This window comes from Malania oleifera, chromosome 3 (genome assembly GCF_029873635.1).
Source record: "Malania oleifera isolate guangnan ecotype guangnan chromosome 3, ASM2987363v1, whole genome shotgun sequence".
Taxonomy (NCBI): Eukaryota; Viridiplantae; Streptophyta; class Magnoliopsida; order Santalales; family Ximeniaceae; genus Malania; species Malania oleifera.
Window position 1 is genome coordinate 18065060 of NC_080419.1, and position 23170 is coordinate 18088229.

Sequence of the window (23170 nt, forward strand, 5' to 3'; positions counted from 1 at the left end):
AAAACATAACATTTTGATACTCTTGAATTATCTGCTATAACCTCCTAGGCCCCAAGTGAGCACTGATGAAAACCTGATTATATTACACGCCTATCCAGCGGAAAAATATAAAATTGTTTATCCATATAAACAATACCAGAATTTAGTAACTCTTCCCAAACCATACACATATATATACACATTACCCTAGAATCATCTACTCAAAAATACTGTCTCTTGTATACACTTACCCAACAAATAGCGTAGTGAACTCGCCCTCTCTATCTGCGAGCCTGATCTGCTCGTCTAACTGGACCACCTAAAAAATATTAAATCACTACGATGAGACAACACTCAGTAAGAGGAAATATGCTATTACTAGTGTGTGGAAACTGAGATAAATATCTAAAACTTAAAAATAAAACTAATAGAACAACATACAGTACAACTTGCATCTTTTATAATTTAAAATGCAACTGTAATGTCTTGAGTTTTCTACTTTTTCATACTTCTAGTATTATAATATATCTGCTGATGTTCTGTAAATCTTTATACATAGAAATAACTGTGATAATACCTTGGAAAACTATACATCATGATTTAATCCCTCATGGCAAGATTGAGCGGCTCATAGGCGGAACTTAATACTAGTTGACCTATTAGGATAAGTCAAACTGCACTCCACCAATCCTTAGCCCGACCCTAACACAAACTCCGTGGCACGGTAGCTGGTAAACTGCACTCCACCAATCCTCAACCTGACCCTAACACAAACTCTATGGCACGGTAGCTGGTAAACTACACTCCACCAATCCTCAGCCCGACCCTAACACAAACTCCGTGGCATGGTAGCTGGTAACTGATATGAAATAGCAATGGTACCGTGCTCTACTGATAGCTGATCTAATTCATCAAGGTCTAATACTGTATATACTATATGTATTATCTTGCTATTTCATCATGATTTCAAAATAACCATAACACCGTAAAGTGTTTTAGAAATACTGTATAAACTGAATTACCATAGTGTTATGGAAAATAATCATAACACCGAAAATTGATATGAAAATACTATATTATCTCAGTTGTATAAACTGTATCATAGTGTTATGACTTTAAAATTTTGAAAATCATGGTAATCTGCATATGCTGTAAAATATCTATCTCATGCCACACAACTACATAAATAATATCTTAAATACCGATACTGTATTTTATGATATATAAATAATTTCTTAACTGAATAATAATCTGGAAAAATATATAATTCATTAATAATTATTCTAAGATTCCTAGCATAGCATATTTCCCTTACCTATTTGACTAGGAGGCTCGCCTCCAACTCTACCCTCACGCCCTCGGCGTACCAATCTCTAAATCCTGTAATAATACATTTATACAAATTTCTTAGTGAATCATTGATTTTTCCAAGAAAATTATCCACTCATATTTCTTGAACCTGCCTATTCACAATTTCTTAAACTTTAATGTACCTAGGTTCTTGGAAAAAATACCTACTGGGGTCCTCAACCTATGCCTGTAGGGTCTTAAAAACACCCTAACCTTGAAAATATAACACCCTAATTTTACTCCAAAAAACTCCAGTATATTCTTATATATTACAAAATCTGGACTCAAATAAGCCTGCTAATACTAAAAAAACCTAAACAATCTACTTACCCTGATTTTCGAATGGTGCCTAAACTACTCAAATCAAATTTATGCTCCAGTTAGGTTGTAGAGAATCTCCCCAAGATCAGCATGGTAGCTTCTAATCGTCAAATCGAGGAGAATCGGAGCCGAAAATCTAGAGAGAAGGAGAGAGGAGCCAAGCTAGAGAAAGAGAAGGAAACAGGAAAAATTGATTTTCTCTGCTGAAATGTCATTTTCGGCTATTTATAGTCCTCTTGCCATGTGGCCTCGTTGACGAGTCACGTCTCCTCATCGATGAGTCCAAGAAGGGAGTTCGTCGACAAACACCTAACCCTCGTTGACGAGTTTTAGGCCCTGAAAATAGCCCCTCGGTAAATTCTAATCGATGAGACACACGTCCACATCGACGAGCCCAAGAAGACTGTTGCTTCCCCTTTAAAATTTCCTTCTTCCTCTCATTTATTTATTTTTTAATTCCCATAATTATCCAGGTTACTACAGCATGGTGTGCCAGTGTCCATCGTCTCTGACCAAGACTCACGGTTCACGTCACAATTCTAGAAGAGTTTGAAAAGGGCTATGGGGTCTTAGCTGACATTTAGTATGACCTTTCATCCTCATACTGATGGACAGATAGAGAGGATGATATAGATATTGGAGGATATGCTGCGGGCCTGTGTATTGGATTTTGGTGGGAGCTGGAGTCAGCTTCACAGATCCAATCCCTCTAACATCGCATGAAGACCCATCACTGAGTGATACCGTACCGCGAACTTCTTTGAAAAAATGAAAAAATTCTTTCTTAAAGCAAACATGAACTGAACTCCCAGAGTCCAAAACCCATCCATTATCGTTTGGACTACCATGAGCATTTATGTTCTTCTTCATCGATTTTTGGCACTCTCTTTTCATATGGCCGTGCTTTTTACAGTATCGACACTGCACATTTCTTCAACTGATTTGTCGATGTGAGCTACTCACCGTTACAATGGCCTCGTCATTACCATGCCATGTGGCATGCTCCAATACATTGACACCGTCCCATGTCTTCTTTTCTTCTTCGTATCTTTTTCGATCTTCACAGTCCCTCTTGAAGTGCCCCTTTTTATCACACTAGTAACATACGACCTCGCTCGTATCTCGTCCTCTTGACTTTGAACGCCATTGCTTACCTCCGAGCTTTCGATCTTTGCTTCTTCCTTGTCTCTCACTATTAGCCACCAAAGCTTGCTCACGAGACGTCACAATCGGCTTTCTTAACATCTCAGGATCTTGAAGTGATGCCATCACATCATCCAACTTCAAGGTTTCCTTCCCCACAAGCAATGTAGTTACCAGACCATCAAATGAAGCTGGTAGAGACGACAATAGTAAAAACGCCTTATCTTCTTCATCAATATTTACGCCGAGGCTCAACAACTGGGTCAAAATCTTGTTGTAATCGTTTATGTGATAAAAAAGACTACTTCCCTCGTTCATTCGAAGTTGATTCAATTTCTTCTTTAGAAAAAAATTATTGGTAAGGGACTTTGACATATACCTTTGCTCCAATTTCTTCCAGAGCTCCATTGGTGAGGTTTCGTCTAACACCGAATATTTAACTTCATTTGCCAAACACAATTGAATTGTGTTGACCGTCTTCATCTCTAATTCGGTCTAATCATCATCTTTGAAATCATCTGGCTACTTCCCGATCAATGGTTTGATCAATCCTTGATGAACCAAAATATATTTCACCATGCTCTGCGACAAACTGAAGTTGTTCCACCCATCAAATTTCTCCACTTCAAACTTTTAAGTGCCAATTCCTGTCATTTTACTTCGAATCTCAATAAATGGGCACCGCCAATGGCTCTAGAATGGACGAAAACCTTAGAAATAATTCAAATCGCTTGAAAAAATGACCCGAAATGGCTCTAAAAAGCCCGGTCAAACTTTTGGTCAAATTGGTCAACAAAAGTCAACTTTAATGGAATATTCCTTTTACTGACAGAATATTCCCTCACAGAGTTAGTGACACCGTTAACTGTGCTGTTTGTTGACATGGCACGTGGGGCCCACCTTCTGACGCATAAATATGGGACCCATTGTGGGTCCCAGTTGCTGACGTGGCGTGGGCCCCTAGTTGACGCGGCAGCTGACTGGACAATTTACTAGGTGCCACGTGGCGCTGACGCGACACAGGTCCTGGCTGACGTGGCTGTCTTCTATCTTCCGCCTATTCGCTGGCACGTGATCGCGCGTGGAGTGACCCACCGACTGCCTGCCAGTGTGTGAAGGCGCGTGGGAATGTCGCCTTGACGTCAGCAGCGCGTGTGAGCGCGTGCGGCTTCCTCTGATCTTCGTTCGAGCTCCGGTTATTGCCATTAGCTTTGTCTCGCGCAAGAGGAATCTTGTGGTGGTTTCAAAACCGAGTTTCGAGCTGCTGGGCAGAGGCTCAAACTTGGGAATTTTGCTTTGATCCGACAATTTTGCTCCAACCTCTCTCTGATACCATTTGTTGGGAAGAGATCTTCAAGCAACAATCGGATACAAGCAAAAATACACAAACAAGAATGGAACACCAGATTTATGTGGTTAGATCCACTATGACCTGCATCCATGGAAGAGCACAAATCTACTATAACCGTCGGGAGAAATATACAAGAAGAAGGAGGAGGCTACTACCCTCAACTCCTCTCTTACTCTCTCTTCACTCTGCCTCACACAACACAACACCACACACTCTCCAACTCACAGCTCTCGGTACTCACACAACACAGCACCACAACTCACACAATTTGCTGCAACTCTCAACACATAGCTGCAATTCACCATACCTTCCACACACACATACATTACATATATATACAGGGAGAGGAATTCAAACAAGGCAGCTGCAAAGTCAGCTGGTAGGTAGATTGTTGGTGACCGTCCATCTCCAGCTTCAACAATTTCAGTTGGGTGCTGCTGCCGACACACATACGAGCCACACATCCTAACAGTTTCTTTATCTCAAAAGAAAAAAGAAAATTAGATATTGAATACTTTGTTATAGTGGAATAAAAATATTATTTTCTTTATTTGAATAGTTGAAAATGATTATGTTTCAATTTAAAAAAAAATGAAAAATGACATTGACATTGCCTTTGGCTCTATAAACTTTAGACAAAATTTAAAATTACATAAATTTAGACTAAGTTCAACTCAATTGAGAATGATTGTACATAAATTAGGAAATGAAATGCAAAATAAGAAGGATGCTAAAAATGGTGCCGTTTCTATGAATGAGATGTAACTTGTACAGAAGGGTGGCTCTATAAACTTCGGACATAAAATTTAAAATTACATAAATTTAGACTAAGTTCAACTCAATCCATAATGGTGATTGTACATAAATTAGGAAATGAAATGCAAAATAAGAAGGATGTTGAAAACGGTGCCGTTTCTATGAATGAGATGTAGCTTGTACGGAAGGGAAAACGGCTGCGTTTCATCTGAATTAGACATGACGTCAGAGAATAATAAGAAAGCCACCGTTCCAACTCACAGTATCTTCTTCAATTTTTCTTTTCCACACATTTATCCTCTTCCTTATCTGACACGGTGATTCGCACGAGTTGCAGAGAGAGAGAGAGAGAGAGAGGCCATGACTGGATGCAGCATTAGAGCTCTCTGGATCCTCAACAATCTCGACTCCGTCGTCTTCTCCAGGTACATAGGCAGGAGCTATCGCTTCCCTAGGGTTTTTGTACACTGTTCTGTTCCGATTTCTCCATTTTTTATGCATATTCATCATGCGTAACGTGGTTGATCCGAGTGGTTGCTGTGTTGCTTTCATTTTTTTTCGTATGCCTGTCATTTTGTCGATTTTCATTTCTCGCTCATCTACTGCTAATTTCTAATTCTGCTTTTGGTATCTGTAGCTTACTCATGTTTGGATCTTGTTTTCTACTCTTTAATATCAGCTGTCGGCCTCTGATTTCTTTTCTCATTCCATTAAGTCATTAGATTTCGATTTTTCGTTTACATTTTTAGGAGATTCTCGGTTGTTGAGAAGCGGTGGCGCGCAGCTTGCAAGAATGAGAACGACGGCTTTAGCGAGGACGATTTAAGCTGCACTCTTTTGCCTTATCTTCCTACCGACTCTGAAATAGCCGCTGCTTTTGCGGAGAGAAAGAAGAGGTTACCGAAACAATTTGTACTGCTTTTAGATGTTTTTTCTTCGCTTTTGTAATGCCGGAGGAAAGTCAGCTTTCGTTTAGGACAACAGATTGTTGATTTAACTGAGCTTGGTAGTAGCAGTTTGTGTAACGTAATCATGGTTCATAGCTGTAGGACACAGTAATGGTTAAATGTGGCAGCGTTTTTTATTCACACGTGCGCCAAAGTTCCCAATTCTAATACCTTCTCCTACAACGGGAGTTGTAAAACCAAATTTATTTGTTATTCCATCTATAATTCGTTTATAAACGAAGAGTTAGATCAGCCAATCCTTTTATACCACTGGTCGGTGATGTTGCTTATAAAGCGCCTATATGACCACAATTATATGACCAACAATATATCATGTTCTTAATTTTGTCCTAAAGAATATATTAGAGTCTATTTGAACAAATTAATTAAATTTAATTAAAAATTTTCAATACATATACATGAAGGAGACTAATGGAGTTAGGATGGATGATCACTGTATTAATAATTTTGCTCTATGGTTGTAGGGAGGGGTCTGTGCGTGGATTTGGCATACGTGTCCGCCAATCAATAGAAGGATCGGATTCCTGGGTTGATGACCCAATTACACGTCATATTGTAAGTGTTTATGTTAAAGAAGAAGAAGAAGAAGAAGAAGAAGTAGAAAGAGAAGAAAAAAGAGATAAACACCTGTTATGGCCGCTAATTCTGCATATAAAAGGTCATTTTTGCATTCTTGTGTTGCCTTTAGTAGAACCACAACATCTAAAAGCATATACAAGACTATGTAGAAGATCTGATTGTGGAAATTCTGTTGGAGGGGATGGAAGCTTATCTTCCCTCTTGCTTGATCTTCCGTCCATCACAGGGTATTGTAAGTTACTTGCAATGTAATCTATGGAGACTTTTGCTTTGTTGTATGTTAATTATATTTTTTTTCCCAATTTATTTATATTAATTTTCCCGATCTTTGATGGATAAACTTGTTTTAATTGGTTTCAAACTGATTTTTATATCATTTTTTTGAGTTCTATTTGCCCATCAGATATTTGTTTTGCTCTATATACAAAATAAATAAAAACTTTACAGAACTGTCTCTCACTCTTTTTGATGTAGCACTTGTGCCGTGTTGTACATTCAAGCAAGAATGGTGCAAATAAAAAAAGAATAATAATAACCATCTGCATCTTAGACTTTGATATGTCATATGATTTTAGTATAATGAATACTTGCTTTAATAAGAGAGAAGAACACTTAATAACCTTTAAAAGTGGACAAAATAGAAGTCATATAGATTTTTTTTTAACTAGGAGGGTAGATTGTTTATCATGTAAGGATTGTAAAGTTATTCCAGGTGAAAGCCTAACCACACAACATAGAGTCTTAGTGTTAGATATATGTAGATATATGTATTAAAAAATAGAAGGAAAAGGATAAAATAAACCAGTGTAGGAGAACTAGATGGTGGAACCTAAAAGGAGAAAATATAATAAAATTTAAAGATAAAATGATCAAAGATGGGGATTGGATCTTAGAGGATGGGATAGATACAAATATTCTTTGGAATAGATTAGCTAGCTCTATTAAAAAATAGTAAAAAAGATTTTAGGTGAATTGAGGGGAAGATTCTCAAATAGTAAAGAAAGTTGGCGGTGGGATAAAGATGTACAAAAAATCATAAAGACAAAAAGAATTTGGTATAAAATGTGACAAAAATGTAGAAATAGAGATAACTTTGAAAAATATAAGGAGGCAAGAAAAGATGCAAAAATGTCTGTTAGTGAAGTTAAATATAGATCATTTAATAGTTTGTATGATACATTAGGTACAAAAGAAGGGGAAAAAGATATATTTAAACTTGCTAAAGTTAGAGAAAAGAAGAGCAAGGACTTAGGAAATGTAAAATGTATAAAAAGTGAGGATGATATTGTCTTGGTTAAGGATAAAGATATTAAACAAAATGACGAAGTTAATATAGTAAATTGTTTAACGAAAACCAAATAGAAGGCTCAAACTTAGAAATGTCAAATGAGGAAAAGACTAAAAATATAAGATTTATTCGCAAAATTAGAGTTAACGAAGTTAAGTTTGCACTAAAAAGGATGAAAAATGGGAAATTTATGGGACCAGATAACATCCCAATTGAAGTTTGGAAATGCTTGGGTGATAACGGAATTATATGGTTAACTAATTTATTTAATATAATTGTAAAAATTAAGAAAATGTCGGATGAATGGAGGAAAAACACTTTACTACCCATATACAAAAATAAAGGAAATATTCAGAAGTGTAAAAACTATCGTGGAATTGAACTTATGAGTAATACGATGAAATTATGGGAAAAGGTAGTTGAACAAAGATTAAGGTTAGAAATGAAGATCTCAGAAAATCAATTTGGTTTTATGCCTGGGAGATCTACCACAGAAGCTATTTATCTTTTAAGAAGATTAATGGAAAAGTTTAGGGAAAAGAAGAGGGACTTGCATATGATATTTATTGACCTTGAGAAAGCATATGATAGGATACCTAGGGAAGTTCTATGGTGGGTTTTAGAAAAAAAGGGTGTATGTTGTAGGTATACTGATGTCATTAAGGATATGTACGATGGAGTAATGACTAGTGTAAGGATTGGACTATAGATGGAGAAACTAGAGAATTTCTAATTACCATAGGTGTACATCAAGGATCTGCTTTGAGTCCTTATTTTTTTGCTTTAGTGATGGACTAATTGACTAAGAGTATTCAAAAGGAAGTTCCATGGTGTATGTTGTTTGCAGATGATATTGTATTAAGTGACAAAACTAGGGATGGAGTAGAGGTTGAGTTAGAATTATGGAGAGAAGTTTTGGAATCTAGAGGCTTTAGGATAAGTAAAAATAAAACAGAATATATGAAATGTAATTTTAGTAATGATAGGAGGAATATTGGAGACAAAGTTAAACTTGATGATGAATAAATAAATAGCACTTGTAGATTTCGATACCTTGGATCTATTATGCAAGCTGAAGGGGAAATTGAAGATGATGTAATGCATAGAGTTAAAGCAGGTTGGGTAAAATGGAGAAGTGCTTCAAGTGTGCTATGTGATCATAGAATACCCTTAAAATTGAAAGGAAAGTTTTATAGGACAGTTATAAGACTAGCTATGCTATATGGATCGGAATGTTGGGCGATGAAGAAACATAATATCCAAAAAGTAAAAGTTGCCGAGATGAGAATGTTTAGATGAATGAGTGGTATAACATTGAAAGATAAATTAAGGAATGAATATATTTGTGGTAAGTTAGGTGTAGCTCCTATAGAAGATAAGATAAGGACGGACGACTCAGATGGTATGGACACTTGCAACGTAGGCCTTGTAGTGCACCTGTGAGGAAGAGTGACTTAGTTACTGTGGGGGGCAGTAGAAGGGGTAGGGGTAGGGTTAGACCTAAAATAACTTGGGAGGAGATAGTGAGTAAGAATTTAGTATCCTTGAATCTATGAAAAGAAATGGTCCATGATTGTATAAATTGGCGGAAAATGATTCATATAGCCGACTCCACTTAGTGAGACTAAGGCTTGGTTTTGTTGTTGTTGTAATAACCATCTGCATAATTGGCACTACAGTGAAAAATTCTAGAAACTCTTAACAGCTAAACACACACCCCACATGCTTATACATAGGTGCACATGCATAGCGTGCACGCATCAATATTGAAATATTCCATCACTGACATCGCAAGAAAACCATGTTTCTATGGGGATGTTTTACTTGGTTTTCTCCCATGCCTTCATGGAATCACTTGAAATATGGTTACTATCTCATGGGATTTTCCTTTTTGGTTTACTTATTAAGATTCCTAGAATATAAGATCACATTGGTTGGCATAATATGTGTATTTTGATATTATTTCAATAATGTACCAGAATACTTTTAGCTTATAATGATAATAATATTACGGTGTATTCCTGTAATGTGCATATGCATAGATAATAATAATAGTGATTGTAATAATCACCAATGACATCTTTAATTAATGATAATCATAGATTATAATAAACAAAAAATATATAATAATAATTATTTTATGATAATAATAAAAACTGATAATAATGAGAAATATAAAAACAATGAAAAATTTAAATAATATTCATGTTAGTAAATAATAATGATCAAAATGTTGAAAAACCTTAATAATAATAGTAGTAATAGTAATAGTTATAATTAGTCCCATGAATTTGGATTCCCATGGGAATCCAAGATTACAGAAGGGAGATATGGGTATTTAATACCCAAGTTTTGGGGAATCTCACATTCCCATAGCATCAAAGATTGGCTGCGATGTAGGATTCCAACGAGTTCCCAAATGTGAGCATTCCACATTCCAAAGATCACATTCCTGGAATACTGTAGGACAATTTGAGACAAATGCCCCCATCCGTCCGTGTCAGTCCATGATGCACCAAGAAGTAATCTTACCATGTTCACTTGAAGCATTGACAAGGAAATGGGTCAGTGTTTGTGCTACTTTTTCTTTTATTTATTTATTTATTTATTCTCTTTCTAGTGATTCATATGATGAATGGGGTCCCCATATTGCCAAAGGTTTTATACTTATTGTATGATCATAAACCTTTACATGATGATGACCAAAGCCTTTGCTATACATATTGATTTTTTGTTCTTCAGAATGCGGAACGCTTCTCTCTAAGGCGGAACGCTCCCCTACCGATGCATTTTTACATCCCACAGTTTCGGCAGATCGCTTAGCCCTGTTCATCTTCGACGCAAGAGCGCTCGATCAGTGAACTATTACGCACTCTTTCAAGGGTGGCTGCTTTTAGGCAAACCTCCTGGCTGTCTCTGCACCCCTACCTCCTTTATCATTGAGCGGTCATTTAGGGGCCTTAGCTGGTGATCCGGGCTGTTTCCCTCTCGACGATGAAGCTTATCCCCCATCGTCTCACTGGCCGACCTTGACCCCTGTTATTTTGAGGTCATATCTAGTATTTAGAGTTTGCCTCGATTTGGTACCGCTCTCGCGGCCCGCACCAAAACAGTGCTTTACTCCTAGATGTCTAGTCAATTGCTGCGCCTCAACGCATTTTGGGAAGATATGGATAGTATTATACAAGGCATACCAGGGACTGAGAAAATATTTATAGGAGGAGATCTGAATGGACACGTTGGAAGAGATAATAAAAATTATGAAAGGATACATAGAGGATATGGATATGGAGACAAAAATGAGTCTGGGAAGATGATCTTAGACTTTGCTATGTCATATGATTTTAGTATAATGAATACTTGCTTTAAGAGAGAGAAGAACACTTAATAACCTTTAAAAGTGGACAAAATAGAAGTCAAATAGATTTTTTTTTAACTAGGAGGGTAGATCGTGTATCATGCAAGGATTGTAAAGTAATTCCAGGTGAAAGTCTAACCACACAACATAGAGTCTTAGTGTTAGATATATGCATTAAAAAATGGAAGAAAAAGGATAAAATAAACCAGTGTAGGAGACTAGATGGTGAAACCTAAAAGGAGAAAATATAATAAAATTTAAAGATAAAATGATCAAAGATGGGGATTGGACCTTAGAGGATGGGATAGATTCAAATACTCTTTGGAATAGATTAGCTAGCTCTATTAAAAAGATAGCAAAAGAGATTTTAGGCGAATCAAGGGGAAGATTCTCAAATAGCAAAGAAAGTTGGTGGTGGGATAAAGATGTACAAAAAATCATAAAGACAAAAAGAATTTGGTATAAAACGTGGTAAAAATGTAGAAACAGCGATAACTTTGAAAAATATAAGGAGGTAAGAAAAGATGCAAAAAGGGCCGTTAGTGAAGCTAAATATAGATCATTTAATAGTTTGTATGATAGATTAGGTACAAAAGAATGGGAAAGAGATATATTTAAACTTGCTAAAGTTAGAGAAAGGAAGAACAAGGACTTAGGAAATGTAAAATGTATAAAAAGTAAGGATGATATTGTCTTGGTTAAGGACGAAGATATTAAAGAAAGATGGCGAAGTTACTTTAGTAAGTTGTTTAACGAAAACCAAATAGAAGGCTTAAATTTAGAAATGTCAAATGAGGAAAAAACTAAAAATATAAGATTTATTCGAAAAATTAGAGTTAACGAAGTTAAGTTTGCACTAAAAAAGATGAAAAATGGGAAAGCTATGGGACCAGATAACATCCCAATTGAAGTTTGGAAATGCTTGGGTGATGACGGAATTATATGGTTAACTAATTTATTTAATACAATTGTAAAAACTAAGAAAATGCCAGATGAATGGAGGAAAAGCACTTTAATACCTATATACAAAAATAAAGGAGATATTCAAAATTGTAATAACTATCGTGGAATTAAACTTATGAGTCATACGATGAAACTATGGGAAAGAGTAGTTGAACAAAGATTAAGGTTAGAAACGAAGATCTCAGCAAATCAGTTTGGTTTTATGCCTGGGAGATCTACCACAGAAGCTATTTATCTTTTAAGAAGATTAATGGAAAAATTTAGGGAAAAGAAGAGGGACTTGCATATGATATTTATTGACCTTGAGAAAGCATATGATAGGATACTTAGGGAAGTTCTATGGTGGGTTTTAGAAAAAAAGGGTGTATGTTGTAGGTATACTGATGTCATTAAGGATATGTACGATGGAGTAATGACTAGTGTAAAGACTATAGATGGAGAAACTAGAGAATTTCCAATTACCATAGGTGTACATCAAGGATCTGCTTTGAGTCCTTATCTTTTTGCTTTAGTGATGGACCAATTGACTAAGAGTATTCAAAAGGAGGTTCCATGGTGTATGTTGTTTGCAGATGATATTGTATTAATTGACGAAACTAGGGATGGAGTAGAGGCTGAGTTAGAATTATGGAGAGTAGTTTTGGAATCTAGAGGCTTTAAGATAAGTAGAAATAAAACAGAATATATGAAATGTAATTTTAGTAATGATAGGAGGAATATTGGAGACAAAGTTAAACTTGATGATGAAGAAATAAATAGCATTTGTAGATTTCGATACCTTGGATCTATTATGCAAGCTGAAGGAGAAATTGAAGATGATGTAATGCATAGAGTTAAAGCAGGTTGGGTAAAATGGAGAAGTTCTTCAAGTGTTCTATGTGATCGTAGAATACCCTTAAAATTGAAAGGGAAGTTTTATAGGAGAGCTATAAGACCAGCTATGCTATATGGATCAGAATGTTGGGCGACGAAGAAACATAATATCCAAAAAGTAAAAGTTGCCGAGATGAGGATGCTTAGATGGATGAGTGGTATAACATTGAAAGATAAATTAAGGAACAAACATATTCGTGGTAAGTTAGGTGTAGCTCCTATAGAAGATAAGATAAGGAAAGGGCGACTCAGATGGTATGGACACTTGTAACGTAGGCCTTATAGTGCACCTGTGAGGAAGAGTGACTTAGTTACTATGGGGGGCAGTAGAAGGGGTAGGGGTAGACTTAAAATAACTTGGGAGGAGATAGTGAGTAAGGATTTAATATCTTTGAATCTATCAAAAGAAATGGTCTATGATCGCATAAATTGGCGGAAAAAGATTCATATAGCCGACCCCACTTAGTGGGACTAAGGCTCGGTTTTGTTGTTGTTGTTGTGTAGATTGCTTCTCTTAGTATGTATTTATTAAGTAGAGGCAAAATATTAATGCTCTTCTTTGAGAAATGTGAGTGGAGTGTGTTGTATGCTGAAACCTAACCAGTGCATTTTAGGTGCATCTTCAACTCTAAGACATGCCAGAGAATTGTTTGTGTCTTGGACATCTAGTATGGACAACACTTCTATAGAGAGCTAGTGCTACTCAAAAGACAATATTCCTTAGTGTGTTGAAAGCCTAATTGTTGCTCCTGTGTAGTCTGAAATTTTGTGGATTTTTGGGGTTCATAAAGAATAAAAAATGGATTTGTGCGAGTGGGATTGATCATAGACGAAGCTTTTGTTGATCTGAAAAACCAGGGCCATGATCCTCCCAAACTTTTCCTGTTCTCGTCTATATCTTTTGAGGTTTTATGGAGAGCCAGAAATTTAAGGTCTTTGAGAATTCCCCTACAGATGCAAACTTTCTTCTGAGAACGAGACTTCTTATACTGGGGGAACCTGGAAGACTTGTGGTAAAATGTCTGAACAAGATGCCCAGCTTGGACAGCAGCCTTGCCTTTGGTTTTTTTTTTTTTTCTCCTTCCTGAAACTGTACTGAAGTCATTGTTGATCTGGTGATGGGACCATTGGCTCCTTTTTGTTCCTGTGTAGGCTAAATCCATAAAGGGTATTTTACTATTTCTTAAGGCCTGGGTTGATTGCTTTCAGTTTTGCGTTGAAAGGTGAAGCTACATTAGCTAGGTTGCCAGTTCTGGAGTGTGAAAAGCCTGCCTGGAGGGAGGTCTTTGAAGGGGATTTTGTTGTTTGAAATAATGCCCTTCAGCTGGTCAGAGATGATGTTCCTTTGTTGATCTCTCCTTTTGTTTAAGATACATCATCTTCTTGGCTGTTACAAGTTTTTCCTTGTTGGAGTTTAGGCACATAAAGAGGGTGGTTAATGGAGTTGCACATGGGCTGGCACAGTGAGCCAGCCCCCCCTCCGCCCCTCCACCACCCCCCAGCCGATAGTAAACTTTAAGTCCTTGATGCTCCCTTCTCCATTCTGTGGAGGTTCTAGTTTTAGTGTTCCCCATTCTCTTATTTTGTTTGTATACTTTTGTGCCAGAAAGTATAATATGTGTGTGCAACTCTGTGTGTGGAAATTTTCCTGCATTATGATGAATTCTCTGAGATCAATTTGCAAGGCATCATAAAATGTAAGATAAAGTGAGTGCATCATATCTGGTCTTTGATGCTTATTCATGATGTTTTACAGTATAAAACTACAATCACAACAATAAAATCACTTAACTAATTGGTTTTTGTTTTTTCCTTCCAGGAGTTGGGGAGGGATTTATCTATGAATCATCTTTCACATTTTGCTTAATCCAGTTCTACTATTTAATAAATAATATTGTTATGTTGGGCTTCACCTTTTTTGCTTGACTTCTATTGTTTTATATTTTTTGAGTTGATACTTTGGAGTTGGAGGATCTTCCATATTGTAATGAGCTTTGTTGTTGTTTTGGTTTTTTTTATTTTATTTTTTTAATAAATAAAATTAGTCAAATAGTTCATTTTAGATGAAGATTGCAAGTCTAGCTAGGATTGGTCCATTAGGATTATTTTCTCATTGACAAAATTGATTAGGGAAAAGAAGAAGTTTTGTACATAATCTTTCATGATTTAGGGAAAGCCTTATGATAGGGTATTGTAATGGATTCTAGAAACAAATGGTATTTATGGTGCAATGACTAGTGTTAGCACTATAAAGGGAAGAGGACTGGGGGGATTATCAATGGCACTAGGTTAATATCAAGGTTCCCCTGTTTGTGATCTTATTGCTGTCGAGAGAAAGTTGGATGAAGTTTAAGGTCTGCTCCAAAATCACAAAAAAAAAAAAAAAAAAAAAAAAGAATTTTTTATATTTGATTTAACTTGGAATGAGGCATGTATCTTATCTAATGGTTTCATGGTGTAACATAGTCTGGTTCAAAGCCAAACTGCGGCTAGCTGTTTTCGCATTTTTTAACATTTCTAAGGTGCAAGTTCTTATCATTCTGCTTTTTTCATCAATGAACTTACTAGGGATATTCAAGATGAGGTTGGTGATGTTGTTTGTGGACAATATTTGTCTAAAGTTGCTGTTTGTTCACAGCATCTTTCAACATTCCTAGGAAATGACGCCATGGGCATTCTATCCCAAAGTTTATTTTGGGGTGGGAAAATGATTTTGGCGGTAATCATACATTCTTGGGAATGAAGGATTCCCTATAAAACATGGGAATCCCTATCCCATTCTTCCCCATGGGTAAATCTCACACCCATGGGCATCTTATTTATGGGACTAAATTGTCAACACCATAATATTGTATTATGACACACTATTGTTATAGTTATAATAATAAATTAATAGTGAGGGAAAATGGTGCTTGCCTTAATATTGTATTTTGACACACTATTGTTATAGTTATAATAAAAAATTATTATTGAGGGAAAAGGGTGCTTGCCTTACCCCTTTCAATTACTTCAGGCCCTGCTTCAGTTTAACCTAACTTGAGCTAACACATTAAATTATGTGTGCTGTTGATCATAGACATATATTTTGTTCTTTGTTTTCAACTTTATAGGGCATTTATGGTGGCTCATGCTATTGGTGATGTCATTATGGGCAATGTGGCAGAACCTGAGGTTATTGTGAGTGCTTCTCCATCTGTTGGTGGGTTGTTTGATTCACTTACTGGTAGCATGGGCATCTCTGCTAGGGCAAAGCCTGTTGCTGCACCTGTTGCAGCCTCTGCTGCTTCGAGCACAGCTGGGATTGGAACCGGTGTATCAGATGCCCCAAAGATTGGATTGAGACCCCTGGATAGGGATGTGCTTCGATCTTTTATCAGTAGCTCAATGCCCTTTGGTTGGTACTTTTCTATTATGGTATTTCTCATCTTGGATTCCCTTAAATTTTATTTTTATGGATCAAGTTGAATATCCTGGTCTTTACCTTTTTTTTTTTTTTTTTATTATAAATTTTTTCCCCCTCACATGATTGTTTTATTGCATATACAGGTACACCTTTGGACCTCAGCTACTCCAATATTTCTGCTATTAAGGCTAATGGCTTTTCTTCATTAGATTTGCCTCCTCCTGACCTCAAGCAACCAGCATGGAAGCCATATCTCTACAAAGGAAAGCAGAAAATGCTGTTTACAATCCAAGAGACAGTTCATGCTGCAATGTATGACCGGGATGAGATTCCAGATACTATTTCAATATCGGGTCAAATAAACTGTCGAGCAGAACTGGAAGGATTGCCAGATGTGTCATTCCCCTTGGCAGGGTTGAATTCTGCTCGAATTGAGGTTTTATCTTTCCATCCTTGTGCTCAAGTTCCTGAACAAGGTGTGGATAGGCAGGCTGTGATGTTTTCACCTCCACTAGGTAATTTTGTTTTAATGCATTATCAAGCATTCTGCAGTGTTGGACCTCCAATAAAGGGCTTTTACCAGCTGTCAATGGTATCAGAAGATGAAGGTGCTTTTTTATTCAAGTTGTGCCTAATGGAAGGTTATAAGGCTCCTCTAGCGATGGAATTCTGTACTGTGGTCATGCCTTTTCCTAGGAGAAGGGTGGTGTCTTTTGATGGGACTCCATCTATTGGAACAGTTTCAACGACAGAGCGCTCTGTAGAATGGAAAATTATAACTAGTGGACGAGTAGTGGGGAAAAGTATTGAAGCAACTTTCCCTGGAACAGTTAGGTTTGCACCATGGCAAAACCAAAGGTTACAATCCTCTAGATCAGTATTTGGAGGTATAGCTGACGAAGATAGTGATATTGAATCAGCGAGTGCAAATAGCGTGGTAAATGTGGAGGAGTTCTTAATGGAGAAAATGAGCAAGGACCTTCCATCAGTGGATTTGGAGGAGCCATTTAATTGGCAAGCATATAATTATGCAAAAGTATGCTTACAACTTCTGTTTTCTTCATCCTTTAGTCGGATATCATATTTGTGAATTTTGGATATCATCTTGGCTGATTCATTTGGTTTCAAGTGGTTCTCATGATTTACTTACTAATTTCTATGCGTGATTTGTTCTATTGCCGTTACATGCCTTATTGCCAAGTTAATTCTTGTCTCAAAGCTGTTGTTCTATTACGCTCAAATGAGCTTAAGCGAACTGCATGCATGACTTCCTTGACAAACTAGTTAATTCTTGTTTGAAACTAATGCACTGTTGCATCCTAATGAGCTGAAGCTGACTGAATGCTTGACTTGTATATTAAGGGGATAAAAGGCCTCTCTTCCAAATTCACTAGTTGGGCGAGCATTTAGATAAGGAGTTGAATGAATCAACCAAAATTGTACTTGTGTTGAAAAAAAAAAAAAAAAAAGTCCCCTTTTGCCATTATCACAACATTCGAGTTTATACTTAGGGGGGGGGGGGGTGTTTGGTTCACGGCATTTTTTAGGATTCTAGGGAATATGATGCTCATGGCATCTCATTGCCATGTTTATTTGAGCATGAGAATATGACGTGGCAGGAATGTTCACATTCTTGGGAATGAAAGGTTTCTCTTGAAACATTGGCATCCTATTCCCACTCTCCCCCGTGGGTAAGGGGCATTCCATTCCCATGAGATTCCTACATTTTGGACCAAATTGCCCTTAATATTTTGATTAGTTGGACAACAATGCCCTTATGGTATATTATTACGACTCTTTATTATATTTAAAATAACAAATATTAATATAATAATAAAATAATATTTTTTATTGTGTTATAATAATTTAATATAATAGTAAACGTTTAGACTATATTATTATTTCCTATTATTTTGGTTAATTGATTATTTAAGTGTTAAATTTTTTACATTTCTGATTACTTAAAATTTTAGAACGTGGATTTAATTAAGCACATATTCTTAGTAGTTTTTGTGTTGAAAATATGATTATTTTGCATATATTGGTTACACATGTCAAGGGCATAATGGTCTTCTTGAATTGTTTGCCAAGATTCCTGTTTTGAACCAAACATTAAGATGGGAATCATGTGTACATTTCTGGAAATCTTACGATGCGAACCAAACAAAATTATTTCCATGAGTCAGCCACCCATTCTTAGGAATAAGATTCCTGGAAACATCATTCCATGGGAATATTTTTGATGCTGCGAACCAAAAGTCCTCTTGGACTGACTAAGGTCAGGACTTATTAGTCCTTGTGCCTGAATGCTGTTGCCTGTGTACTTGAAAGGTTCTGTATCTCCTGGGGCAGATTAATTAACATTTATACTTTTTCCTGAATTTCATGTCAGTAACTCTTGATTTATTTTAATGTGACATTTAAAAAATTGTATCACTTGCGGATTAACTGCAGTGGCAAACAGTTTAATTGATGGTTAAGTCATGCCAGGGGATAAAAATTATGATGAAATTCGACCTGCATTACTGAATAATAAAGAAAATGATAAAATTCAAATTATTTTTTTTTGGTCTTTATTCGGTTTGTTCTCCTAGTGGCAGTATGCTGCCTTGTTTCTGATTCATGTACATAAAAAATACATGCAAATGTGCACAAACTTGTGCATGCGCACTTTTTTTTTTTTTTTTATTAAATTTTTTTTCACAATAGAATTCATCACGGAGATGCTTAGATTGGTTGATGAATGCAGGTGTCTTTCAAGATTGTCGGGGCATCATTATCTGGAGCTTCAATTGATTCTAAATTTGTGAGTTCATCAACACTTGTAATTTCTGTCTCTTGCAAGTTGAACTGGTCTAGGATTGTGTAGTAAGGACCTTGGCATGGTGTTTCATTGAGAAGTCTTACAAGCCTTGAACAGAATTTTCTCATACAGCCTTCTTTACCTCATATTCAAAAAATTGGACTGGCTAATTTTCTAGATATCTCTTTCTGCTCATTGATGATCACCCCTTGGAATTTCTCTTTGAAAAAAAGTTTTGATCTTCATTTTTGTAGCTGTTATTCTTAGTTTGCATCAATTTTTTTATTTTTGTGCAGCTGGTTTTTTTATGAAGTTATGTAGTTGGTGTTTTTCTTTCCTCTAGCAGCCTCTGCTGATTTGTTCTGAGTAGTAACCATTACTATATTGATTGGGAAGCTACCAAATCTGCCTTTATACATTCTTTAGATGACCTTCAATTTCTATGTGCCTTAACTGCACTTGAATTTCACACCATCTCTTTGTTGGTCTGCTGTCCTAAAAAAGATTGTCTACTATAGATAGTTCATATTCCTTAACCAGTTGAAAGTTTCCTTTTAATCCTCAGTTCCAAATTTTAATGCCTAGGTTGTATGATTAACTGGTTTTGCGTGTGTTCATGTGCATGCATGCATGCACAGACACACACACATATCAATAGATGCACACACACGCGCACGCGCGCACGCACACACACACACACGCACACACACACGTATGCATGAATGCATCACTTTGCCGGCAACAACAATTAATTTTATGTTGGGTACCAGAATTTGTTTTCTTATACTTCATAATTCATGTTGTGTACAGGTTAGCATTTATCCAACTGTTAAAGCACCTGTGGAGTTTTCAACTCAGGTATGTATGCCCTTTGATAAGAAGAAAAAATCAAGAAAGAAGCCAAAGAAAGTCCATCCGTCAGCAATGTTTCCAACTTTAGAGAGGGAGAGAGGGAAAGAGAGATCTCTTTTACAATCTACTCTGCTCCATCCATCCCCTTAATCGTACAAGTTTTATTGATATTTGCCATGATTATCGGCCTGTCAACAATTTGCTGTATGCTAATAGCTTTTGACTCTTTTTCTTTTGTTTATTTTTATTTTTCAAATTATAGCTTTCAACAAAAATTTTTCCGGTTTCCAATTTTAATAGATTTACTACATGTTTGGTATATGGGAATGGGATGGAATTGAATTTATCACTTGATTTATTCATAAACTCCATTCAAATTTTTATCCCGTTCCATTCCTACCCCATTCCATCTGCATACTAAACATGTAGTTTATTTTATTATTTTTTGAATTAATCTGTCACATGCTTTCATTGTGCAATTTGATTTGCATATTGCTAGGGTATCAACAGTTTGGTGTCCCTGAACCTATGTTTGAAATGGGAGAAAGTTTCCTTTGTTTCCATGCAAATCCTTTTAACAAGACATGCCCATATAACAATTACCACCCCAGGCAGTTGCCTGATCTCCTAATGCTTGTTTAGGAACCTGGATGGTTGCCTGCATGAGGCCCCTTAGTACACCAATTGAGTAGTCAGGGAACTGCTCAGCTGCCAGAAGAACATGTGATTGCCTCAGATCTGCAGCAAGTGTTAAGAGTGCATGGGGTAATTGACATAAATGTTATATGGACTCATTTGTATAATTGCCATCAATTTGACTTGATTGCAACCACAGACAACATCACTGACAAGGACAATTTGAGCTGAATTAACATGAAAATTAAAACACAGTATGTTGTTGGGAGTTTAGTGTCCACCTTCCTCCTGAGTATGGTTGTCTCCCTTATTTTTTCCACCTCCTTGTTTGTATGATAACTGCTGTTACCATGCTTTACATTGTATTGATTGAGTGGAGGATCCTCATATAGTGCTATTTGTCATTTGTTTTGAGCAGGTATCTTCTGGGGATTATATCTTGTGGAATACACTGGGGAAATGCCCCTTCGCTGCCACCACAAAAGTTCGGGGGTGAATGGCTAGTCAAGAATATAGAAGGGATGTTCTTATTTGATGGGGCGAGGACACTTTCTGTTGTCTGATTGACACGATCCCTTGCCGTGTGTCCTGAAATATGTTCACTGCCAGGTGACGACGTTGCGATGGTTAAGACTGAATTCAATTTTTTTTAACTGGTGATGAAGGTTGAAATAGAAGAAGAGATGGGTGTTTATTTTCAGGTGTAGTTGTTATAAACCAGATTAGTTCTGGACATTTTGAGGATTCCCTGGTGTTCCATATATGTCCCCTTTGTTCTTTATTTGATTTTAAGATGAAATGGCTAGGACTTTCAGGTATGAACTACGGCACTGGATTCATCCCCGACAAGCTGGTGGGATGCTCCCATTATTTGCTAACCTTACATGCTGCCTGTATTTCTCAGATGGTGCTTGGTATGAAGAAAAATAAAAAAAGAGAATGGAAAAAATTCATTGGTGGGTACAATAGTAATTGCATTTTAAACTTCTATTCTGACATAATAGGAATACTGCCCCCACACTTCCCCCATTTTCCATATTTAGATTTGATGATGCTGCTGAAAGCTTGGGGTGTTCAAAGCTCCCGTGTAGGGCAGATGACATGGGTCTATAGTATGCAGCCTTATTTTGTAACCTTGCAGGAGGTTGTTTTCACACTTTGAACCCGTGAAATGCTCATGCTGTTAAAATTTATATTATACTATTGCATTAGCTGAATTGAAGGGTATGTGTATATTCTGTTGGATGCCTAGCCCGAAATAAATTCCTCTGTATGCCTGTTAGGGTTCATTGATTATGCAATTTTATTTTATTTTATTTTTTTTTGAGAGTACTAGTGGAAATATGTGAAATTAGGAGTAGCTTCCCAAGATGGAGGGTGAATTGGCTTTTAAAACTTTCTTTTAACTTTTAAGAATCCGTAACTTCTTTAAACACTTAATCAATTCTTTAACTTATTTGTTTAATTTCACCAATCACACAACTTAATTAAACAACTAATCAATTAAACACAATTTTCAAACCAAACAATCAATTTATTTTTCATGTATAAGTAAAACAACAAACAACTAAACCAAGTTATAAAGTATTCAGCACTTTGGTAATATAACAACTTAAGATGGTTGTTTGTTTATATTTGTTAAATTTGAACCAAGCCCTCTAATGAATGAAAATTTATGCTTGCTGATGTAAAGTCCTGTATAGATGAATCAAATTACTCTTTCCAAATATTTAAAATTCAAATAAACTTAGTAAATTTATCTTTAGGATGTTAATCAAGTAATGTACTTCCGTAAGGTTTTGCAAGATATGGTGTAATCAATGTATTCCCTTTTGGTTTTTGCAATCCAAATCAAAATTTAACCTTAAGTTTGTTTGCTTTTCAAATATATGTAGTTTATATGATTTTTAAATTTAAACCATTCATGCAATTTTAAATATACAGAAAATAAAGAGTGAGGGAAAGAAAGAATGAGACGGAGATTTTTACGAGGTTCGACTTATACTCAGCCTACATCCTCGCCTTTGGCAAACTACTAAAGGATTCACTAGTTCAGTTTCGTGGACGGGTGGAACAATACCGATTACAACACTCGTTGGTTAAGGTTAGAGCCCGCCTTCTCCAAATGATATCTTCTCGTTCGGTCACTCCTTACATAGACTAGAGCCCGCCTCTCTAAGCAATATCCCTTTACTTAGCCAACGATCCAAACAACCCTTGGAACGTCAAAGAACTATAAGAAACAAGATATAATCTGCGTACAAGTATACTCTCTCAAAGAGCAAGTTAGTACAATTTCAGTACTATATATTTTGAATGTAAAATACCAATATGAAATACAATGAAGCTCAAGTGTAGAATTCATCAATATCTTTCTTAGATAAGGATTAGAAATATAAATTTAGAGGAGGAAGAATTAGCACTTCAGAATTTCTCAGCAAAATAGATTTGCAATGAGTGAACAAGAGAGCTTTTGGAAGAACAAGAGTGCTTTCAGCTTTACAATCAGATTTTTCAATTCTTGGATATGTTTTGATTTGCAACACC

At 36.3% G+C, this 23170-nt stretch overlaps 1 protein-coding gene across 4 annotated transcripts; it reads left to right on the forward strand.

Moving 5' to 3' along the window:
* The first annotated feature begins 5164 nt into the window (after nt 1–5164).
* LOC131150178 (AP-5 complex subunit mu) lies at nt 5165–21912 on the forward strand. 4 transcript variants are annotated; one of them, XM_058100768.1, is made up of 8 exons: nt 5170–5325; nt 5650–5796; nt 6333–6674; nt 16040–16323; nt 16476–17368; nt 19082–19138; nt 19946–19993; nt 21042–21912. In XM_058100768.1, the coding sequence occupies exons 1-8, from the start codon at nt 5261–5263 to the stop codon at nt 21117–21119; spliced, it is 1914 nt and encodes a 637-aa protein (XP_057956751.1). In that variant the 5' UTR covers nt 5170–5260; the 3' UTR covers nt 21120–21912. The 4 variants fall into 4 exon arrangements, with proteins under 4 accessions (XP_057956750.1, XP_057956751.1, XP_057956756.1 ...); XM_058100767.1 differs by having other exon boundaries at nt 5165–5325; nt 19946–21912; XM_058100773.1 differs by lacking the exon at nt 16040–16323 and having other exon boundaries at nt 6333–6679.
* The last annotated feature ends 1258 nt before the right edge of the window (nt 21913–23170 follow it).